This window comes from Podarcis erhardii (assembly GCF_964252035.2).
Source record: "Podarcis erhardii genome assembly, chromosome: 11".
Classification (NCBI taxonomy): domain Eukaryota; kingdom Metazoa; phylum Chordata; class Lepidosauria; order Squamata; family Lacertidae; genus Podarcis; species Podarcis erhardii.
In genome coordinates, this window is record NC_138501.1 from 13530997 (window position 1) to 13547436 (window position 16440).

The following is a 16440-nucleotide window of genomic DNA, read 5'->3' on the forward strand; positions in this document are numbered from 1 at the left end:
CTTTGAAGACCAGTGCTCCAAAAACTGTTGGGCTTACATTGGCCATGTTGGCTAGGACTGTTAGTCTGCTAACTGGACTGCTAGTCCAAGACATGTTGGGAGCACCATGCTGGCTAATCCCCCTGCGCTAGATGGGTAGTGTGGTCCACCTTCACATATTTGGTTTTCTCCATTTCATTTTTTATTTTCAACAGAAATCAACCAACATTATAAGGTTTGTGGGGAGGGAAGATATACATAAATGGAGTTTATATACATATATATTTATTGAAGATGTAAAAATCACGTGACTCACATACAAAATTTTCTCATAAGGAAAATGTAAGTTGCCTTGTTCACGTTTCACAAAATTGCAAAACTATTTTATAAAAAATCTTTTTTTAAAAAAACAATGCTTATCACAAAATTATCTTCTAAAACTTTTTTTAAAAAAAAAACAACAACCTGAAAATTTAGCCCAATTCATGTTAAACATTAGGTTTCTCTCCATGTGCAAACCACATGAGCACCAAGAGCTAGGCGTGGATCGTTCGCTGAAAACCCTTGAGATCAAATGACAAGTTTAAAAACAGTACAGATTTCTTTCATAGGATGTTACAAACTCTAGAACGATGTTTCTCTACACTACATCAAACAGTGCAACCGAGATTCAGTGTTAATCTTTACAGTGTTTAATTGATTCAATACTTGTGTTCAAGTATATGTTCATACACATGATTAAAATCCCTACTTTGTCATTTTGTCTATTTTTGTTTATAAAAGTTTCTAAGTTACAGTAGATCATTTCTTACAGTATGTTTTTAAGGGCATGGAGAAACATGAGGTGTCACGCTGGGCCGCTAGTGATCTGTGGTAGGAATCAAGAATCCACGACCCTCCAGATGTTATAAGACTCCATCAGCCCCAGGTTAGCACCACAAAAAATTCAGTTATAATAGGAGCTATAGTTCTGCTATATCTGGGGGACCGTAGATTTCCCATGCCCGCTTAAAGGAATCTGCCTACAACTTCGTGGAATTGATTCTTACAATTAAGTTGGTTGAAAATGGGCTGCTGTGATTATGAAAATTAATACTGGGAAGCTGTAGCTGTGTCAATAGATGTTCTGGGTCCAATGTCACATGCAAATAAATATTGGGACAGTTCGGAAAGTCTGATTCAGCCCTTAATAAAACAAGAATTGATTTTTCCAATACATTCTGTAATATAACCTGTTCAATGCTGTTAGATCAACTCACCCCAGAACCTGTTGCAAAAATTTCTGAAGTCAATCTGACACAAACCATAAAAAAAAATTACAATAAAATAAAGGGGATCTCATTTCCATACACAGCAAAACTATTAACCTAAAAAAAAAAAATCAGGGTAATATGATGACTTATTACTTTGCACAATCTTGTGGACAGTTTAGTGTGCTAGTCCTGCTCACTTGCAGTTAATGGGACTTAAACACACTTAACAATGCACAATATCATCCTCATTATTTGTCTTTTGGAGGTGGGGGAAAAAAAGACATATTGGCCTACTGAATATAAACATTTAAAATAGTAATTTTAAAAAAATCTGATAAATGTATCCAAAATAATTCATATAAAATTAATTATGGAAACTCTGAGCATAAAACAAAACCAAAAAAAAAAAGCTGTTTAACCAAAATAAAAAATAAAAATGTATTGGCAGGCAAAAATAAATTAATTTGATTAAATTATATGTAATCTGATAATATTTGGTCTGAAAAAGCGTGCTCTTGTGTGTGTTTATAAATAGTGTGGCTGTGAAGAGCTGAGAGCTACCCAGCCAGTCTGCCTGCCAGAGGTCAACTCCTTTGCTGAATTTTCTGAGCATAAAAGTCTCTGCACGTCTCACAGCAACGCTGGTACCACCTCATATCTTGGCAGAGGTTCTTCTCTCGTATCACTCTGCAGTATACAGGCCACTGGTCTCCAAGGCACTTGAACGTTAAGGCAGCTGTGGAACGACACAAAACCAAACGGGGCATCAAGGCAGGTGTATATGTCAACGGCTCTGAATTGCATTTCTAAGGTGTGAAACATACAGTGGATGCATAGCGCAGGAAGCCACTTACGTACAGGCAGCAAAACAACAACACCAAAGCGACTTGGGAATGAAACACAAGTAACAAGGTGGTTTTATAGAAGCAAAAAGGGCAAAAGAACGCTTCAAAACTTAGAGATAAAGGATGCAATTTACTAGGGAGTAAGGTGGCGCTGTGGTCTAAACCACTGAGCCTTGGGCTTGCCAATCAGAAGGTCAGCAGTTCGAATCCCCACAACGGGGTGAGCTCCCATTGCTCGGTCCCTGCTCCTGTCAACCTAGCAGTTCGAAAGCATGAAGTGCAAGTAGATAAATAGGTACCGCTCCGGCGGGAAGGTAAACAGCGTTTCCATGCACTGCTCTGGTTCGCCAGAAGTGGCTTAGTCATGCTGGCCACATGACCTGGAAGGTGTACGCCAGCTCCCTCGGCCAGTAAAGCAAGGTGAGCACTGCAACCCCAGAGTCGTCTGTGACCAGACCTAATGGTCAGGGGTCCCTTTACACTTTACCTTTAAGCACCATTTAACACAGGAGCATAAGAACAGGGCTGAACCAGACAAAAGACTAGGTGATATCTGTTTTTCAACATTGTGGTATTATCACCAGCTAATAACAGGGGTCAGCAAACTTTTTTTAGCAGGGGGCCGCTCCACTGTCCCTCAGACCTTGTGGGGGGCCGGACCATATTTTGGGGAAAAAATGAACAAATTCCTATGCCCCACAAATAACCCAGAGATGCATTTTAAATACAGTGGTACCTCGGGTTAAGTACTTAATTCGTTCTGGAGGTCCGTTCTTAACCTGAAACTGTTCTTAACCTGAAGCACCACTTTAGCTAATGGGACCTCCTGCTGCCACCGCGCCGCCAAAGCCCGATTTCTGTTCTCATCCTGAAGCAAAGTTCTTAACCTGAAGCACTATTTCTGGATTAGCAGAGTGTGTAACTTGAAGCATATGTAACCTGAAGCGTATGTAACCCGCGGTACCACTGTAAAAGGACATAGCATACTCATGTAAAAAACATGCTGTTCCTGGACCGTCCGCGGGCCAGATTTAGAAGGTGATTGGGCTGAATCCGGCCCCCGGGCCTTAGTTTGCCTACCCATGAGCTAAACATTGTGATGCACTGATATATCACCATGTCTGAAATAAGGATGGAGCTATGTAGAGACACGGGCTGGCTTCATGGGTTTTCCCACATTGTGAATTTTGCATCACACACACACTGATTCGCAATATATTGCCAGGCCAAAAATTATGAAACCCATATCACGATATGGACTTCAGACCTGTGTTGGACAATATATTGCCCAGCCCTGATAAAGACCCATCTAGTCCAGCATCTTGTTCTCACAGTGGAAAACCAGACGCCAGCTAGATCCTAACACGAAGGGACCCTTACATATTAAAAGATAGCACGTTATTTATAACATAGAACAATCTCCCACTGAAGCCCCGCAATGTGCAGACTCCCTGCCTGTATCCTAGGCAACCAGATGGCTCCAACAACTCACACAGATGGAGCTGCATAGGTCCTGGGTTCCAGATCATGAGGATGATGATGAAGAAGAAGAGTTTGGATTTGATATCCCGCCTTTCACTCCCTTTAAGGAGTCTCAAAGCGGCTAACATTCTCCCTTCCCTTCCTCCCCCACAACAAACACTCTGTGAGGTGAGTGGGGCTGAGAGACTTCAGAGAAGCGTGACTGGCCCAAGGTCACCCAGCAGCTGCATGTGGAGGAGCAGAGATGCGAACCCAGTTCCCCAGATTACGAGACTACTGCTCTTAACCACTACACCACACTGGCACTCTGGATCTGGAACACAGCTCTAATGAATTGATTTTAGAATGCATTTCAATTAACTGATTGTGATTTTATGTAAACTGTGTTATTTTTACTGTTGTTAGCAGCTCTTCGGCTGGGGAGGGCGGGATATAAATAAAAAATAAATAAATCATCATCATCGTCATTGTTATTAATGTTCCCCACCCACAGGATGAGCAGCGGTGCCATGGTTTTGATCCTGGGAGAGTTGGGGAACCATGACACGCATATGAATGTGACAAGACAAAGAATAGTCACACCCCCCCCCATATGACCTCGCAACCGCTTACCTAACCTAGGAGATGTAATTGTGTTCACATTAATTTTTTCGTTGCAGGGCTGCAGGTGGCAGGGTCTATACGCTGCAGGTTTTTCAGAGGAGAAACACTCGTTGCCGTGTCTTCCCGTGATCTTGTGCATGCACTGGATGACTCGGGACTGCATTCCTTTGCCACAGGTAATGGAGCACTGCAAGGAAGGTAAGAGAAACATGTAAGCGCTTTTGCCCATGGAACAAAATCTTATCCAAGCCTGATGTTATGATAGACTCAATGTCTGAATTTAAAACAATGAGAAAATATAATTTCATTTTGCACCATCTTACGTGGAGCACATTCTTCTCCCAAACATGTGTTTTCAAGCGATGTAAATTGCATTTCCAGAACCCTGAAGGATCTATTCTGATATATGAAATAGCATTGGATATGGTTTTCCCAGTAGTGATGTATGGAAGTGAGAGCAGGACCATAAAGAAGGCTGATAACCGAAGAATTGATGCTTTTGAATTATGGTGCTGGAGGAGACTCTTGAGAGTCCCATGGACTGCAAGAAGATCAAACCTATCCATTCTGAAAGAAATCAGCCATGAGTGCTCACGGGAAGGACAGATCCTGAAGCTGAGGCTTCAATACTTTGGCCACCTCATGAGAAGAGAAGACTCCCTGGAAAAGACCCTAATGTGGGGAAAGATGGAGGGCACAAGGAGAAGGGGACAGCAGAGGATGAGATGGTTGGACAGTGTTCTCAAAGCTACCAGCATGAGTTTGACCAAACTGTGGGAGGCAGTGGAAGACAGGCGTGCCTGGCATGCTCTGGTCCATGGGGTCACGAAGAGTTGGACACGACTAAACAACTAAACAACAACAACATATCTCTGATAAAGACCTGTCTAGCAGTTAAAGCTGAGAGTGTAAAGTTCCTAGGCAGCTGAAGCTCACCTGTAAGGAACTGCTGGAACGAGCTCTAAAAAAGCATTGTCCTTATATACAGTATTGTGTGGCTTGAGTAAAATACTTAAGGACAGGAGACTCCCTATTTTTATCCAGCTGCAGTCTGTTAGCTCTAAAAAGGCCAAACTTCGATCAAATCATTATTTTTATTGAAGGAATACAGGATCGGATCATGGTTTACGATCCTGGCATCTTTCAACAAACCATAGTTTAAATCAATCAGATGAGCGCTGGTTAATTTAAACCAGAAAGTGGGCGCTTCCAATCTCTTCCCTATGAACTCATCAGAGGAAGAGAAGCTAATGAGGAATGCATGAGGTTCCTATCAGAAAATAATATTGTTGCTCGTTCTCCATTCATTGTCTGCTGGTTGCAACCAAGACAATATAGCTGCAAATGGGTGGCTTTTCTAGCGTTTCTGGAAGGTCAGAATCTCTGTACGCTCTAGTGTGTGGCGGCCACTGGTACTTGAACTAAGGGAACCAGAAATGCCTTTTCTTCCATGAATGCAGCAACCTTATGAGGAGCAGAAACCTAGACAAACACTGACTTTGTAGATAGAACGTGAAGGGATCTTAGTAAATCAATTCATTTTCAGGTTTAACCACTGGCAAAAAGGTATTATTGTACGCACACATGATATGTGTTGCTTCTGCCTGTAGCTGATTAACAAGAATTCCTGGACAAAAACTAATAAGCATAAACAAAATGTTCTAACAGGCAGCCAGATTCTCTTTGTGGAAACAACACTTTGCTGTTAATCTCTGCATTTTGAATGCAGCCCTAAAGGTACTGTTAAACTGTTCAAGCAGCAACTCAAGCAGAACATTCTTGTCAAAGACTGTACAAAAATGATTCCTGGATGAAGGTACTTGAAAGCCATTAAGGAAAGAATGATGGGTGGTATTTTTTCTGCAAAAGCAGCGGTGATCTATTTTGAGTCTCTCTTCCACATAATTTAAGTAACTGAACTGTAAACACTATATCAAATTATCTTTCAACTTGGCACCCGCAACTCTCACCCTAAATTCTCCCTTTCCTCTGCCTGAGAGAGACATATATTTTGAAGCTGAATCCCTAGACCAACGGCTGAGGAAGGTGCCGTAATGCTACAAGCCACTTCCAGCTGGCCTCAGTACGAAGTAAATTAAGGGAAAAATTGTCACTGGCAGAGAGCAGCATTTAAACTCTGAACCTCAGCCAAGATAATAGGCAATCACTGCCGAGCTTGATAAAAATCTGCAATTGGAAGTGCCAATCTGTAACAGTGTTAACAACATAGACTTGGACAACTTCTTCCAAGAACAAATGATTACTCAGGTTGTAATGCAGAAATCACTTGTTCTAGAGTTATTACACAGAAGACAAACGAACACAAGAATGGCGTTCCTGGATCCGACCAAAGGCCTCCTGAACACAAACCAGACCAGCATCTTAAATGAAAACTGCAAGGTTACTGACTGGCCTGACAAAGGATGGCTTTAAAAAGAAGACGACGCCTGGCGTGGTGGTAAGCTTGCTGGCCCCAACCCACCTATAAAACAGGATTTTAAATATATATTTTGAGTTTGTCCAGGCTTCTGTACTCTGATATGTTCAAAGGCTGGACAGCAAGCAGGCAGGATGTAGCCTTGCTGCTGAAAGACTGTAATCCACTGCAGAGTAGATTGAGACGATAAGGGGGAGAGGGAAGAATTTCTGTGGGCTGCAGAGTGAGTGCCTCCCACATACTGTATTGCTAACAACTCCCTGGAGTTATTGCAGAAATCATCTCTTTCTAAGTTTTTATCTAAGTGCCAAAATGTGTACATCCACCCATCTATCAATCTTCCTTCCCCTTTTTGAGTTCCCTTCAAGAACAGATCACAAAATGTTGCCCCACCTTTAAAAAGAACCCCATCCCTTCACGTACAGAACAAGTATTTCAGTGAGAAGGCTGAGCTAGTTCAAAGCAACCCCTGTATATGGTGTTTATCAACCTGACTAAGGCTTTTGACACTGTAAATCATAATGCCCTGTGGACTGTCCTTCTGAAAATTGGCTGCCCAGATAAATTTGTAAATATCATATAATATGACAGCAACAATCACAGATAACAATGGCTCTCAAAGTGAACCATTCACAGTGGGATCAGGTGTTAAACAGGGTTGTGTTATTGCCCCAGCTCTATTCATTATTTTCATTGCCATGATCCTACACTTTGTCAAAGGGAAACTCCCCACTGGGGTAGAAATCGTATATCGAACAGATGGAAAGCTCTTCAATCTGAGCAGGCTGAAAGCAAAGAGTAAGGTTACCGTAACTTCCGTCATAGAGCTTCAGTATGCTGATGACAACGTAGTGTGCGCACGCTCAGAGGATGACCTCCAAACTATCCTAAATATCTTCGCAGAAGCTTACAGAAAGCTTGGCCTATCACTCAACATCCCAAAAACCAAAGTGCTACACCAACAAGTACAAAATAGCCCCTCTGCAGTGCCACAAATCCAACTCAGTGGTGTAACGCTGGAAAATGTCGATCACTTCTCCTACCTAGGCAGCTATCTTTCCACAAGGGTCAACATTGATGCCGAAATCCAGCATCGCCTGAGCTCTGCGAGTGCAGCTTTCTCCCAATTGAAGTGCAGAGTGTTTGAGGACCGGGACATTCGCAGGGAAACCAAAATGCTTGTTTACAAAGCTATTGTACTACCAACCTTACTGTATGTTTGTGAAACATGGACCACTTACAAACGCCATCTCCAACTTCTCGAAAGATTCCATAAATGGTGTCTCCAAAAAAATTTACACGTCACTTTGGAAGACTGGCAAACTAATGCCAGTGTACTGGAAGAAGCAAAGATCACCAGTGTCAAAGCAATGATTCTTCAATGTCCCCACTGTGGAAGGATGTGTGGGTCCAGAATTGGCCTCCACAGTCACTTACAGACTCATTGTTAAAACTGTGTTTATGGAAGACAATCTTACTCGGCTATGAGTGATCGCCAAAGAAGCAGTGCATTTTCTACTATGTACAATCCTTCCATCATCAGGAAGAGGGTTTTTTTTTTAATGCCTCTGAAAAGGTGAGAGTTTTATTCAATATTTCTCTCTCTCTATTTTTTTAAAAGAGGATTTTAAAAATGTCTGCTGCGCCACCAGTAAATAAAAATGGGGTGGATACTTCAATATCAGAGGTGTGCTGCATTTTCTGTTGAAACCATGCAAAATATCTATTCCGTATTCTGCTCCATATGGAAACGAGCTGTCTGCCATTTTTATCCAATTTCTCTGAAATTCAGAGTTACAGCAGTTAAAAACTGGAAGCACGAAAGCTTCCCTTCTCTGCCGCAGATTCCGGACACCTCCAGCCAGCTTTTGTTGACAATAGCTTCAAGTTATCTGTAGATAACTACAGATAACTGTGAACCATTCACTTTTTGTCTACTGTATCTCATAGGGCTGCTGCAAGGATAAACAGGGGGTTGGGGGGGGAATCTAGGTGCTGCCCTGAGCTCCTTGGATGAGGGCGGGGGCATAAAAGAAGCACAATGATTCAACACGATTACTGCTTACATGTCACACAACCCAAAGCTTTGACTAATACTTTCCATGTTTCTCAAACATGAATGAATTTATAGGAGCCTTTGCTTTTCTCTTAAACTGAATTTTTTAAAACTGTAGAATATTAACTTCATTTTAAGATGCTTGCCTATATTGCATTCCAATTTCCTCCTAGTCTTCTTAAGTTGCAATGTTAGTTTTATTATAAACCAACTAGGAACTGATATTGCTTCACACCATTCCATGAAACCACTTTTCACACCTATATAATATCTCCTTGAATTTACACGCTTTAAGGGTCTCCTATAGCAACCTTTGTACTCATTGTGATTGTCTAGAGCCTCCTCCGAAAATATTTTTTAAGGCAAAAATCCCACTAGATTCCACTGGACTTAACTTCCAACTTACTATGCTTACAGTTGGAACTGAATTTTCTTTTTCAAGCTGTTTCTAATTCTCTCAAATTCCGTTCAGAAATATAATTTCTCAGAAATCTGATGTCACAGGGACTCCAGATGAAGTAAGCCCTCCTTGCAAATACTTCACCACTAAGATTAGCTTTCAACAGCAAGCTCATTTCTGAATATAGGTCCATTATAGCAGCTAGATGCCTCTTTGAACGCATTCTACTAGCTGTTTCATTGCTTCAAGATGGGACACTATATCTTGTTCTGATCAGCCTCTTGAGAAACATCCTCAGCGGCAACTTGTGGCAAAGCCTTGTTACAAAGCGTGTTCTCCCTAAAATGAGAGCACGTGTCGCGGTGTGGGCAGCCAGGCCAGCCCTCTGTTGCCAGGCAGGTTAATAGTTATTGCCTGGCGCAATGATTGGCTGACCGGGTTGCTGGGGCAAATTGCATGTAGCAAATTGGGTGGGTGGGACCATAGGCTTTAAATATTGGGGCATACTGCTTTTGCTTTCTCTTTCGCAGAGTGCATCGGATCACCCACCCGCCCTGTGTTCTGGTTGACCTTGCTGTGCCTGTCATGGGGTCTTCTGCCTTGGGGCAGGGGCCTAGTAGGAATTTTGCCATTTGGCTGATTGGTTGGTGCCATTTGGTTTTTGCCTACTACTTAGCAATTCGTCACAACTTGTAAGGTTGTGGTTAGGCATTGGTTATAAAAACTGGTGGTGGAGGGGTCAGGATAGGCTGTGCCTGCCCCTCCAATGGTGCTGAAAGGGAATTCCGTTAAAGGAATCCTGGGGCTTGCCACGATTTCGTCCAATCCCTGAAATGGGTCAAGGGCTGGCAAGCCTTGGGAAGCTGGTTGGGTGAGCGGTGAGGGACTGACGCTCAGCTCAACTGATCCCCAACATTGTCTTTCCCTTCACTGGCTTCCGATGGAGTTCAGAAAGTCAGTTCTGTCGGGGGGGGGGGCAGATAGTCATAACCAATGTCTAAGCAACCACTCACAGATTTTGTATTTTAATAAAGTTGTGGCCAAAATAGTACCAAAAACCTTAAACTAAAATTACGTGTGATTTCTGAATTATTTTGAGGGATGGCTTGGGGACCTACACACGCAACAGACTTCAGAATTTCATGATCGGAGCCTCCACTTGGGTGTTTGGAGATTCCCCCCTCAGCCTACCCCAGACAGCAGCCCACCACAGTAAGAAGCGTCACTGAAGCCTGGGATAATTTTTTAAGGGGTCAGGGGGCTGGCACTGGACGGAATGGGAAATTCCAGCTAATACTAGCCCCTTCCATTAGCTTTTCTCGTGATCCAGCCCAAGGAAGAGCATTGAGACTGCTGGGTAGATAGTAGGTCATAGTTATGAGGCAATAGTTATGAGTTATGACTTTGTGTCAGTGCATCCTTACCATACATTTAAAGGGCATTTAAAGTGAATGGCTCCCCCCAAAGAAACCTGGGAACTGGAGTTAACCCCTCGCAGAGCTACCATTCCTAGCACTCATAACAAAATACAGTCATACCTCGGGTTACAGGCGCTTCAGGTTGCGTTTTTTTCAGGTTGCGGACCACCGAAACCTGGAAGTACCGGCCCAAAAATGGAAACAAGAAGAACTACCGACATTGGAAGAGTGGAGGCTGAAACTAATGGACTTCGCAGAATTAGATAAAATGACTGGAAAAATTAGATACCAGAAAGATCACAAGTTCACTCAGGACTGGAAAAAGATTACGACTTATCTGGAAAATATTTGTGATGAACAGACAACGCTAGTTGGATTTAAAGAGGCTTTGTGATGAGAAAGGGTATTGTAAAGAGAAAATGAGATGTAAGGATATTAAAAACTGGCAATATATTATAAAGGAAATGCGGAACAAATATAAAAACATGAGGATTGTAGGAGGAGCTGGTGGAAGTCAAAAACTTGTAAATTGTTGAATATGGTTGTGTTTGTATAAATTTGTAAAAGAAAAATCTCTAAAAAAAAAAAAAAGAAAGAAACCTGGAAGTACCGGAACGGGTTACTTCTGGGCTTCTGCGGTCGCACATGCGCAGAAGCGCTACATCGAGCTTTGTGCATGTGCAGAAGCGCCGAATCGCAACCCGTGCGTGCGCAGATGCGGGTTGCGAACACTACGGGTTGCATCCTACACAGATCACGTTCACAACCTGAGCATCCACTATACAGTTCCCTGGATTCATTGGGAGGGAAGTAATTTGCTTTAGATGGTATTGTGCGGACTACACATTATCACAGATGGTCAGGACATTGGAATTCTTCTTCTTCTTTGGCAATCACTCATAGCCGAGTAAGATTGTCTTCCATAAACAAGGTTTTAACAGTGAGTCCGTAAGTGACTGTGGAAGCCAATTCTGGATCCACATGTCCTTCCACAGTGGGCACATAATTATTTCACTATTAATATATTTCTTCTTAATTGTATCTCAGTTCATTACTTTGATAAAATACATATTTTGTTATGCACAAATGGCTTTAGATACCTATTAGGTCCATAAATTACCGTATGGCATATATTCAACACAAAAAACAGTGACAATTTGTTGTTGACAAAGGACAGCTGGATAGACAGGGTGAGTCTTTTAAAAAAGGCCCCATGGAACATGTGTACTCTGTATCCACAGGGCCTCTTTTAAAGGACTCGCCCTGTATAAAGGGCCCCATTACCTTCAGTAGCTTAGGGCCTCATCAAACCTAATCCAGCCCTGCCAATCTAGTCCAATATCCTGTTCTCACAGTGGCCAACCAGATTCTAAGCAAGACTGGAGCACTTTTGAATGAATAAGCAGCTGCCTTCTTTTAAGCTTGTAACTTGCCACCAGCCCCCAAACTGATAATAGCTCATTTATTCATAAGATGACATAGCAAATAGCTAGCCGGCCTACCCAAAATGTTTATATTGGCAGGTTTTAGTAGAAGAAATCACATTTTGTTCTAGATTATTTTAAAAAAAATAAGTTGTTTAAAAGGCAGATGAGTTCAAACAATAAATATCTATAAGGGGGGAAAGGTAGACGATTATGTCTCAAAGGATGGGAAAATACAAAATGAAGAACATCTGATTTTTCCACGGAAAATATCCAATTTAGGATAAATTTGTTTGAACTGTATCATCAGACATGTCTTCAAATTGACATGAACAGCACTCACTTAGAAACGAACTTTCTGCTTGACTGGAAACATGTCTATACTGATTATACAATCATTCCCAGTTAGATCAGGACTCCAGAGTTCAATCATTGGTGTCAGCGTCAATTTTAAGGAATGACAGGCTTGTTGGGAAAATGAAAGGTATACTATATTGGCTAGCCTCTAGACACCCTGAAAGAAGAGGCCTAGACTTGAAACTTAAGTAAGATTAAGCTCGATTTTTAAAAAGGTTTTAAAAAGAAAAAAACCTGATTGATACTAGAGCTATACTAAAACGGCCCCTGAATATTCAGTCTCTATTTGTGGACTGTAAACTAGGGGCAGGGGTGTCAAAATTGGACACTTACCGTATTTTTCGTCCCATAGGACGCTCCGTCCCATAGGACGCACCTACTTTTTTGGGGGGGAAAATAAAGGAAAAAAGTTACTCACTTACTCGGCCAGCCCCGAGCTTGTGGGCTGGCCGATGTCTGCCTGGCATGAGGGGCGCTCTGCTTTAGGGCGCCCCGCCCGCCGGGCGGCAGGCTGCTATCCGCAGCGTGGGGAGCCCTGCGGGGAAGTCCTGCAGCGCTCCCCATGCTGCGGATGTCTGTCTGGCGTGTGGGGCGCTCTGCTTCAGGGCGTCCCGCCCGCCGGGCGGCAGGCTGCTATCCGCAGCATGGGGAGCCCTGCGGGGAAGTCCTGCAGCGCTCCCCACGCTGCGGATGTCTGTCCGGCGTGTGGGGCACTCTGCTTCAGGGCGCCCAGCCTGCCGGGCGGCAGGCTGCTATCCGCAGCGTGGGGAGCCCTGCGGGGAAGTCCTGCAGCGCTCCCCACGCTGCGGATGTCTGTCCGGCGTGTGGGGCACTCTGCTTCAGGGCGCCCAGCCCGCCGGGCGGCAGGCTGCGGACACCTGCGTGAAGCACGGGCGTCCTCCGGAGGGCGCCCCATGCTCCCCGCTGCAGGCTGCCGCCCGCAAGCCTTGCGCACCGGGGGGAGTTCCCCCCCAGTGCGCAAGGCTTGCCAACACCTGCGTGAAGCACGGGGCGTCCTCCAAAGGGCGCCCCGTGCTCCGCGCTGCAGGCTGCCGCCCGCAAGCCTTGCACACCCGGGGGGAATTCCCCCGGGCGCCCAAGGCTTGCGGATAGCTTCCTGGAGCCTGGAGAGCGAGAGGTTTCGGTGCGCACGGACGCCTCTCGCTCTCCAGGCTTCAGCGAAAGCCTGCATTCGCCCCATAGGACGTACACACATTTCCCCTTCATTTTTGGAGGGGGAAAAGTGCGTCCTATAGGGCGAAAAATACGGTACTTTTTGCAGCACTGTAGTGGGAGGGACAGATTCAGTTTATAAGCACTTAAAAATGTCATCTCACTACTGTCATGTCTGCCCCCCCATCAGGGCTTTCCTCCCCAGCCAGAACTCAGTTCCAGAATGTCTCCGGTGGGCGCCATTGCCATTCTAAGAGAACGAGGGAGGCGTTTATGGTGAGTTGCAGCACCTCTTTTTCTAGAAAAATTGCACTGCCTGAAATGATGCTGCGTCTGGGTCATTTGGTGGTTAAGGGAATTGATGGAGAGCTTACCTAGAGGGGAACTGTATTGCTGTCAATGGTACTGCCATCATAGGCAACGGTGAGATATACAACAGTACCTCAGGTTACAGGCGCTTCAGGTTACAGACTCCACTAACCCAGAAATAGTACCTCGGGTTAAGAACTTTGCTTCAGGATGAGAACAGAAACTGCGCGGTGGCAGCAGCAGGAGGCCCCATTAGCTAAAGTGGTACCTCAGGTTAAGAACAGTTTCAGTTGGAACCAGGCCTTTTCTATAGGGCCACCCCAGGTTACAGATCCAATAGGGCACCATCTCAATTGTCTTTTCAGCACCCGTTGAGGACTTTCCTCTTTCCACAAGCCTTCTAAGTGGACATTTTTATCCCAGTACTGGATCTGAAATAGTTTTTATATATGCTTTCATTGTATTGTGAAATTGCTTTGAGATTCTTTGCAGGAAACAATTGCTAGACAACGATGTAGTCTACAAGAAACAAGGAGGGACAGGCAATCACAAATTTCGCCCAAGTTGAGCTACACTCCCCTAGAAACCGTGGCAGTGTATATATGTGTGAGACTATGTGTTTCTAAAACCTCGAGAACCTAGCTAATAATTATGATAAACGAGCCATATTTCCTCTTTCCCTAATTTTTTGCCTTTTAGTTGTGTGAGATAGAGGCCGCTATACTGTAATTACCTAAGAATTCTTCGATTAGGGAATAAGAAAATGCATCTGTTCTCTCATTTTATTTTTTGCAGGGAATTTCACTTGGTGACCCCCTTCCTCCTTTACTAAGGTAGGGGAAACAAAGGAGCAATTTAAACTTCAGCAATCCTCTTGTACTGACAACTTTGTTTTCAGAGTGCCTTACACTAATGGCTCTCTCTAGACCACATGGCTTGTTCAATGCGACTCCCTAGGCAACTGTAAAGTGTCAGGATGCATTTAGTCTCTACGCTCAGCATTCTCCTTTGACACTAGCCTCAGGGATCTGGCACACACACTAAAAGTACAGGACTGTTGCAAAGGGGGAACTTGACAAAACACACAAAAGCGAGGCAATGCAGCTAACTGCTTAAGGATATGCACACCTTTTCACCAACTAGTAGGCAAGTTACCATTGCTCAGGAATGACTGCTTTTAGCACTAAGGCTGCAGACCTACACATGCTTTCTAGGAACTCTCACTTACTCAGAACCTGTGTACGCATTGCTGATTTAAAATGCAGCCAGATTATTCTTGATCTCAATTCAGATTGAAGCTGGTTGGGGGAAAACATGTCAAAACACAATTTTTCATAAGAAATGATGGGACAGGCACAGGACAGAGATGGGTTGTGGCCAGGATGGATAAAAATCTGACTTTTTTATTTAAATCAGATTTTTTAAAATTTAAATTGGATTTTAAAATAAAATGCTTTTGGAGAAAAATATCTTTCTAAAGATAAATTTTCTATTTAAGTTATATTATAGTCCAAAGGCTATTCATCAGGAAATAAGGATTTGTTTTAAGTTTTTCATGTGTGCTAAAACTCAGACTAAGTTTTGTTTTTAAAAAAACCCACAGTTTAACCACATCAGTTAACAAACATGGATACATACGTTATTGCTTTAGTTAAATAAATTGTTATTAAGGAAATGATTATTTTTCTCCTTCCAATAAAGTACAGCAGAAAAATTGTCCAAATATAAACAGTTAACTTATTAAACCTCACAATAATGTCATAATTATTTCTAATAGTATAACCAAATCAGTAATTTTTGATATAACTGTAAAAACTACTCTGAAAATTTATTATTCCAAAAATGAAACCTTCATCTGGTTGTAAATATAGATTTAAATCAAGTCTTGCTGACTAGTGATTTAAATAAAATCCACCCTGGTCGTGGCTAACATTGTGTGTACTTCCCAAAACAATGGTGGCAGCACACTGGGTGCAGAATTAACAGGAATGTATAGACAGCCTGAGTAAACCTGATTAGGAGTAGGGTGCAGCTACTGTATTTATGTTGGGAAAAACGTATATAGCATAGCAGGCTATTAGCCATATTTTTTAAAAATAAAATCAAGTCACCTTTTAATTATTTGTTTAATAAATAAACAAATCTCCTAGCAGTTTACTAAAACAGTACTTATCAACAGTGTTAGAAACAGAGATATGAAAGCTGGGAGCTAACTGGCACCTTAAACCCAGGTTATGGGCGCAACAACTGAATGTCTAGGCTCACTTTTTTATAACAAGAATACAAAGCTGAAAATGACTGAACTGCAGCTAAAATATGTTCATTTTCCACGTGGTCTAGTCCTTCCGCTGCCCATCTCTTCTCCAGTCTGCAGAGAGCAGCTGGAAGTGGGGAGGCAGAAAAAGGTCCTCCTTGTTAGAATTCCTGCTCTGTGATTGCAGTCATGGGATTGTTGTCTATCACATGATGGTATATGTTTTGACTCCACAGAGTGGGAAGTGACCGAGACAGGATGTTTGTGTTACTGTGTTCCGTGAAGTGGGACTACTCTCCTTTGTTCTTCTTCTTTTCTGTCTGACGCTAGAGCGAGAGGGAGCTATGTTGCAGTGCTCCATGTGTGTTTATATGTAAATAAAGTAGATTAGCCAAAACGCTGAGTTACTAAGGTTTGTTACGCAAGCTGCAAAGACTCTGCGGATCCCTA

The 16440-nt window shown here is 43.0% G+C and overlaps 1 protein-coding gene across 2 annotated transcripts in view; it reads right to left on the minus strand.

The window, feature by feature from the left end:
• Window positions 1-432: 432 nt before the first annotated feature.
• The window catches only part of ADAMTS19 (ADAM metallopeptidase with thrombospondin type 1 motif 19), a 126960-nt gene continuing 110952 nt past the window's right edge, over window positions 433-16440 (minus strand). For both annotated transcript variants that reach the window (XM_081880345.1, XM_081880344.1), the window contains exons 22-23: window positions 4172-4349; window positions 433-1968 (exon numbers count right to left, since the gene is read on the minus strand). In XM_081880345.1, coding sequence (XP_081736471.1) covers window positions 1817-1968; window positions 4172-4349 — 330 coding nt within the window. In that variant the 3' untranslated portion in view covers window positions 433-1816. The remainder of the gene's footprint in view (window positions 1969-4171; window positions 4350-16440) is intronic.